Below are 7,431 nucleotides of genomic sequence, written 5' to 3'. Positions count from 1 at the left end.
GGGGGAGGAGAAAAGAGAAAAAAAAAAAAAAAAAAAAAAAAAAAAAAAAAAAAAAAAAAGGGGGGGGGGGGGGGGGGAAGGAAGACTGTCACATTGCTTTTTTCTTTTTTTAAAAGCTTGTCTCTGCTCACTGCTTTTCCAGCTGTGACACCTCTCATGGTAGTTAATTAGAATCATGTCACCATGTTAATGTGCTGTGACTGGACTCCGACAGACACGCGTCCTCTAACCGGCCACCCCGGCCAGCCCTCCCTCCCCACCCCTCCTGTGGAGGGACCTCTTGCCACCCACCTGCCACTCTGTCCCCGTGTCCATGGTACAGCGGGTGCCCTGGGACGTTTGGCCAGTCCCTGCACCCTGTCTCCCTGGGTGCTGGACACCTGGTGCGCAGCCGCTTCACCTGTTCTGGATCTGCCTGACCTTTACAAGTGCTAATTCAAAATGACACTTCTCATTTGATGACATTTCTGTTGATTTCTACTTAAGTCTCTTTTAATTATTTAACTCTGAGTTTTTCCACTTCTGCCTGAGGGGCAGTGGCCCAGAGGCAGCCCCATGCTCTGCTCTGCAGCAGTGAGCCCTGTGCTTGACTCTCACTCGCGGCATCCCCTGGCAAAAGGATGGTGCAGTGCAAATGCCAAATGCCACCACAAAGCTTAAGAATGGGGTTTGCCAGCTCCAGGGGAGCATGGGGTTCTCCAAGTCTTCTCTCATCCCCTGGGAGGGATGTGGAGGGTGGGACTCACTCTGCTGGCCAAGGCCCACCCAAGTTGGGATGAAATCTGGTCAGTAAATTAGAGGGGAGTTTCACAAAATGTTGTCCCTATCCCCTTGTTCCTCCTAACTCACTACAGAGGAGTTAGGTAGGCACCAAAGGTGACTGGGGCTGCCACAAATGCTGGGGGGCTGCAGGCTTCCCTGCAGGAAAATGAGAAGAAAGGCAAGCAGGGAAGAATGAGAGGAGGCTGAAATAAAGCCAGCAAGCTCACAGGACCACAAGCTGCCAGGACCACAAGCGAGGCCTCATCAGCTCCCACCAAGCTCCCGAGGGCAGAGCTGGTGCTGACAGCCCAAGCGGGCAGCCCCACACCTGCCACTGCACAGCGAACACGGCCCTCGTCGCCCTCTCCTTCAATGTCAGCCTGGAGAGCGTTCCAGCTCTGCCGGGACACGAGCAGGCAGAGCAGGCAGAGAGATCTGGGGAGAGGGATGGCTCCGTCGGGCAGGAGACACCCCCTGCAGGCGCTGGCCTGGCTCCCCGCGGCTGTGGCAGCTCCTGGTAGTTAATTAGAATCGTGTCACTAAGTAAATGCGCTCTGACTGGACTCTGACAGACGCTCACCTATGACACCGGGGGCCAGGAGACAATCCACATCAAACTACTGCAGTGTGACCCTTTTAACACAAAGAGTAAACTCACTGCACATCGAGTTGAAGCTCATTAAAACTGTCTACTCTGTGAGCATCCCATTAACCTCACTGTTAAAAACACGCAATTCCTCTTCTTCTTCCGAGGCCTAATTAATGCTCTGGATCAGGAACAATATCACACCCTAACCTTCTGAGATTTCCAATCAGTAAATGAAAAGAGAGAGACGGAGCCAAGGAGGCATGGTGGCTTGCTGGGCTGCTCACCACACGGCTGCTGACCTGCCCAGGCAGGTAGGACTTTTTCATTTTGCATGGCAGAGATTCCCATGGAAGGAGCATGGCACAGACCTGTCCAGAAGGACTGTGGGCACAGGGAAGATAGTGAAGCCCTGTAGAGAGGCTCATGGGATTATTCCAGCCAGTGTAAAACAGCCCAGCAAGGGCATCATGTCAAGGTGCTATTATAGGACCAGATCTCCTGGGTTGCCTGGGATGGGTACTTCAGGTTCATCAGCAAGAGACACAGCAACCTGGCTACCCTCTTTCACCAAAAAAGAAAAAAAGCCAAACAAACCAGGCATTTAAAACCAAATCTAAAATCTTAACAACCTGTCTGCTAAAGTCTAAAGTTTAAATATTCTATTAAATTAACTTAGATTCAAAAAAGGCCAGGAGCAAGGGGCAACATCATGCTTTAAAGACAGTCAGTGCACTGGAGGTGGAAGCAGAGCTGACAAACGAGCAATAAACTTTCCCAGGAGCAGATGCTTCTCCGGATTTGGAAACTTTTTACTTTTTTTTGGGTGTATTTTCAGTTCAATAACTGGCTCATTCAGAGCTGAGAAGCAACAAAGGACTAGGGAAAAAAAAAACCCCAAAGAAAAAGAGGTTTATCTTTTAGCTTTTCCACAATCTGGGAAACAAACAAACCAACAAACTAAGGTGGGAAAGGATAACATGTCCTAATTCTAAAATTTAAAGGGCTGTTTCCAGAAACACTCCTTCAACTAACTAATCATTTTGTGCTTTGATTTAATGTACCAGTTGTTTTTAACTAGAAAGCATTCTGAAATTTAGTTTTCCTTCTGTATCGAGCATATGAAAGGGAAACAGGATTTTACTAATAAAAACAACTCAGACAGTAATCAGATGGCATTCCAATTTTCATCCAAAAGCATCACAACTCAAATAATGAGTAATAATTTAATCACTACCTCCTTTACAACAATTTGTAATTCACCATTTTTGTAATGTGACAAATATCTAAAAACTAAAAACTAAAGGCATGTTACACAAAACCGATCCAACTAAATGTAGCAAATACAGGGCATTTGCTGAATAAAAGAACCTGATCTTAGGCCAGTGGTAAGGAGAGCTGCACTTGGCTTGATACATGCTGATCAGTAAAACTTCACCTTTCTTAAGGAAGCAGGTAAAAAACAGAAAAACATTAAAAAATAGAATAAAATCAACTATTGCATCCAAGTGACCAGCTGGCTGATTTAAATCACGACTATAGCCTGGGATCTGAATCCTTCTGATTTATATCAGTCTCTGAAACTCAGCAGAGAGACGCCAGCTCAAGAACCCAGCTCCAATGGTGTGGAGCCTGTGAATGCTGGTCTTTGCATGAGAATGTTAAGACCCCCAGTACAAGGTGCAGCTTGTTTTTGGCAAGCAGCACCACAAACACATTTTAAGAACTGCAATGTGCACACATCTGTAAGATGAGTAACCTCCTGGCAAGACTCAACTTCAATCTGCTCAGGGCCAAGAAAGCACCAGACACAAAAAAGACCCACTCCAAGATCCTATGTTAGAGCTGACACCCATTTAATCCATGTTTGAGGAGAGAAGGAATCTGAAGAATGGTCCTCAGAATCACATTACCAACCCAAGAAATGGCATGAAAGAACCAGTTTCACCCCTCTTTTGCTCCTTTCCCATCTCTGAAGGGTTTTCCACACCCTCACTCTCTGGAGCAGGACTTTCCTACCTCCTTATTCTGCCCAGCAATTCTCAACAAGCTGAAGTATCGACATTTCTCCATTTCTTTACCTTTTCTCTCCCAAAAAAACAACTGCAGCAGAACCTCACCAATCCAACCCCAAGGCAACTGCATTTGCACTGTACACAAATACACTTTGCTATATTTGGTGACACAAACCACTTTACTAACTCCTTGACAAGATCTGCAGCTTGTTTGCTCCTGAGTAGAAACCAGACAAAAGCAAACCATGTCCAGCAGCCTGCTGCTGCATAAGCCCAGCTCTATGTCCCAGGGTATGTGGTCTGAGACTTCACCATGCTCCATCATGAGTCCCCCTGCCCACACACACCAGGTGCTAAATATGAGGTTCCTATCCAGAATCTGGCCTTGGCCCTGCAGGGTGTTGAGTGCTTTGAACTCCCAGATTTTGAGCAAGAAGGAGAGGAGATGAAGCACAAAGCAGAACCAGTTTTAGATCATGCCAAGTGCAGGGATTTGGAGCAGACATCTGCTGAGCCAGTGATCAGAGTGATCACAAATCAGAGTGATTTGAAAACAAAGTAACACTCAACCGATCAGGCGAGGCGGCAAAATTCTTTGCAAATTGTTTGCAAAAACAACTGGCCCATCCACTGCAATTTTTCTGTCAGATTTCAAGGGAAGCATCCATTTTGCACATCCCTGCATAAGCAGGCTGAGGCTTCATAGGACTGCCTGCACTGCCCTGGATCTCTCCCCATGCTGCTGGGAAAGGGCCTGTGTGGAGGCTCTCCCCGTGACACGGTACTTGTGAAACTGCTGTGGCTGGCAAATACATTGTCTTGCTGCTCCCTTCTTAGCCCAATTTGGTTTGCAGACTTCTGCACATCAGTGACCCATGAGGGCCATGAAAATCAGATGCTGAACCTGGCTATACCCACCTTGGGCAGCCCTAGAGAAACCCCTCTCAGAACCCAAACTTCCCTTGAGCTTGCTGCACTCCAGGACCAATGACAAAAGAAGGGAGACTCTGGACCACATGGGAGCATCTCCAGAGCCACTGACAGCTCCCACCTAACCACAGGCACAGAAAGGAGGGCAGGCAGTGTCCTTTGCTGTTCTCCATTCTCTTCTACAGCATCAGTTCTCGAGAAGGGGTCACGTATTTGGCTGTGTCAGGAGCAAGGCTCCTTCCAGCCAGGGAGAGAAGATGAGGGCAGGCCTGGGCAGGGAAAGGGGTTGCTGCTTCTGGCCCTGAAGCAAAAGCAATTGAGAGCATGAAGAAGAAGAGTGGTGAGGACTGCTCAGGTCACAGGGTGACCAACAGCAATTGGGATGGCTGTGCCCAGTCCCAGTGACTGATACAGAAGGACTTTGCTGGGCAGGAATGACACTTACTCCAGTACAAGGCAGCAAAGCCAGACACAAGGAAGCAAGCCCAACCTGCCTCTGCAGTGAGAAGCTCCACCTTATTCCTTGGCCTGGGGACCTCTCAGCTGTCAACTAGAGCCAGTATTTGATCCACAACTAGGACCTGAAATGCCAGCAGGCTGGGAAATGAAGTAGCCAGAAGACAGGTGCCATGACAAAATGCCAGGCAAGGCATGTGTCCTGGCACCCGCATCACCTTGACCCTTCTCCCAGGAGAGATGCTGTGTTACCAAGCCCTAAAGCCCTGACACTGCAGGCAGCAGCTGTGCCTGTGGCTCCAACACTGGCCAGAAGGAGAAACCATTCCATGAGCTGTGCCTCCAGCTCACTCCCAGGGGCTCAGCTTGCAGTAGAGCCACCAGGCACGGGGTGTCAGCAGCTGCCACCTCTGCAGGCAGGCAGAGAATTGCAGACAGCCTGGGCAGAGTTGCCCTGGATCCAGCCCAAATGTAGCAGCAAGCAGCTGCAACACATGGGGCATGCACATACCACTAGCAGTGCCAGGGAGATGGAGACTGTCATACTGCTGGCCTGGCAGCCTTCACAGCACCCAAAGCCCCTTCCAAACAGTGTGAGAAAGCAGGTTTGCGATTGGGATGGAGTGATGCAAGAAGAGAGCTTGGCTGCTGGGCCTTGACATAGTGCCTCCCTTCAGGCAATCCACCTTGTACTGGGGAGAGCTGTGATTGGCTCCCCCACAGAGGGAATTTGGCAGAAATGAAGAAGCAAAACCTTCCTAAGGAACTGGAGTGGGGAGGGACATGAACAGCATCTCTTCGAACTCCATCAGGCAGAGACACCTGTGCAAGACAACAGCACTGATACAAACACAAGCAGAAACCATTAGCAGACAGATGATACTCCAGAGTTGGGGATGCTTTGTCAGAGGAAGAGATGACAGCAACAGAGAGTTCTTGCCATAAATAAAATGAGGAAAGACAAGGCACAAACCAACCCTGCATCCCCTAGGAGACTCTATAAAAAGCCCAAGCTCCCAGAACAGGACATGCACGTGCAACTCTGCAGTCCCTGCTCCCTCCCCATGATCCTTTCAACATGGTACGCAAGCAAGACTGCTCCCAGGCAAGGAAGGAAATTTTAATGCTACTTCTGTCAATAATGCAACCAGATCCATAGTTCAAAAGGAGCTTGCTAATTAAAAGCTGGTGAGCTTTAAATAATTCATCTCCTTAACTTGGATTGATTGGAGAGTTTAATGGTTTGAGTCTTGAAACAATATTAAAGAGCCTCCTCAAGGCTCAGGTAGTAGGTGACTTTTCCAAGTAAATCTTACTTCCTTGCAAACTTTAATGCTCACAAGTCACCCTGGATGAAAGGCTGGGAGGCTGAGGGAACACCTGACCACTGGTCTCTAAGAGGTAATCCAGTGCCTTGCAGAGGAGCAAGACAGGCAAGAGTGATGCAGCCCTGAGTCACCGCCTTGTCTACAGCCCAGTCAATCTGTACTCTAGCCCATAACACAGCCTGCTGCTGCCCCAGCTCTGTGTCCAGAGCATATAAGGCAGATATATGGCCTTAGTGTCCCTGGCCAAGTCTCCCTCCTCATATCACTTTGAACCCCGATGCAGGAGAGCCAGGGTAAACACAGAGTTCTGCCATTGTTCATGGTGGCTTCAGTTATCTTGGAGTAGGCTGTACTACCATGAAACTCATCACACGTGAGAAAATGGGATGAGGGTTCAGTTCTCCAGCTGGGGCCACACATCCTCACTCTGCAGCATGTTTCTAGCCAGCTCCTCAGGCTGCACTGCCTGGCAGAGCCTCTGTTCCAAGGACAGAAGCAGCATCCAAAGTGGTTGGAGGACTGACCCATCAGGGAGAGCATTCTTCCCAGTCTGGGGAACTCTTCCCTGCACTCCAGGCACCAAGCAAGCCCTAGTGGTGCCCACATCCACCCCAGCCTGAGCACTGCCACAGTGGCTGAGGAGGTGAGCAGCTCCTTTCCCAGAGGGACAGGCAGGTGTGTTTGGCACACTGGGATGTGCCAGAGACCAAGAATTCACCCCATGTGCCCATCCTGCCCTGACAAATCTCTGTCCCTTCCACCAGCTGAAAACCTTGCAGCCCCTTGGCTAGCTCAGCACACCAGTGTGGGCCAGCTCCCAGAGCTGAGGCGTGTCCCATGCACCCGGAGCAGCTGCTGTGGGGATGGGAAGGGCGTGGGGCGGCATCACTCACCTATTCCGCTGTGAGGCCTCCCTATGTGCTGTAGGTTCAGTCCTTTGTTCATGTCTAAGAGCCCGTTCTTTGGCCAACTCCCCATGGCAAAGCTGTACGCCTGGAAGAGAGAAGCAGAAGGTCAGAAAGGTGCAGCATGTGCAGATGTAGTTCATACTCGCCCAGGCCTGGCTGCTCCTGGGGCCAGCATGGATCTGTATTTGCCATGTTCAGTGCAGACCTGCTTATCGCCCTTGCAGCAGCTCTCCTGGAGCAGCCTGCACAAAGCACCCTCACCCTGGCCTGTCCTTTCCTCCTCCCTTGATGGTCCTCAGAGAAGAGGTGTCCAAGGCCATTGTTGGTGTCTTGTGACAACCCTCACGACATCTGTTGGGCACTGCATTGGATTGGCATCACTCAAGGCTACCTTCACCATGCTGGGGCTGCAAGCTCAGACTTCATGTCTCTGGTTTGCTCCAACA

The 7,431-nt window shown here is 49.7% G+C and overlaps 1 protein-coding gene across 1 annotated transcript in view; it reads right to left on the bottom strand.

Annotated features, from left to right (window-relative positions):
- ERI3 (ERI1 exoribonuclease family member 3) overlaps positions 1–7,431 on the bottom strand; it is a 127,319-nt gene that overhangs the window by 33,874 nt on the left and 86,014 nt on the right. The window contains exon 6 of the mRNA XM_010006561.1: positions 6,971–7,070. Within this exon, the coding sequence (XP_010004863.1) occupies positions 6,971–7,070 (100 nt within the window). The remainder of the gene's footprint in view (positions 1–6,970; positions 7,071–7,431) is intronic.

This window comes from Chaetura pelagica, unplaced genomic scaffold (genome assembly GCF_000747805.2).
Source record: "Chaetura pelagica isolate M959 unplaced genomic scaffold, ChaPel_1.0 scaffold69, whole genome shotgun sequence".
NCBI lineage: Eukaryota > Metazoa > Chordata > Aves > Apodiformes > Apodidae > Chaetura > Chaetura pelagica.
Note: the sequence above shows the minus strand (reverse complement) of the source record. Positions and strands in the feature narration are given on the sequence as shown.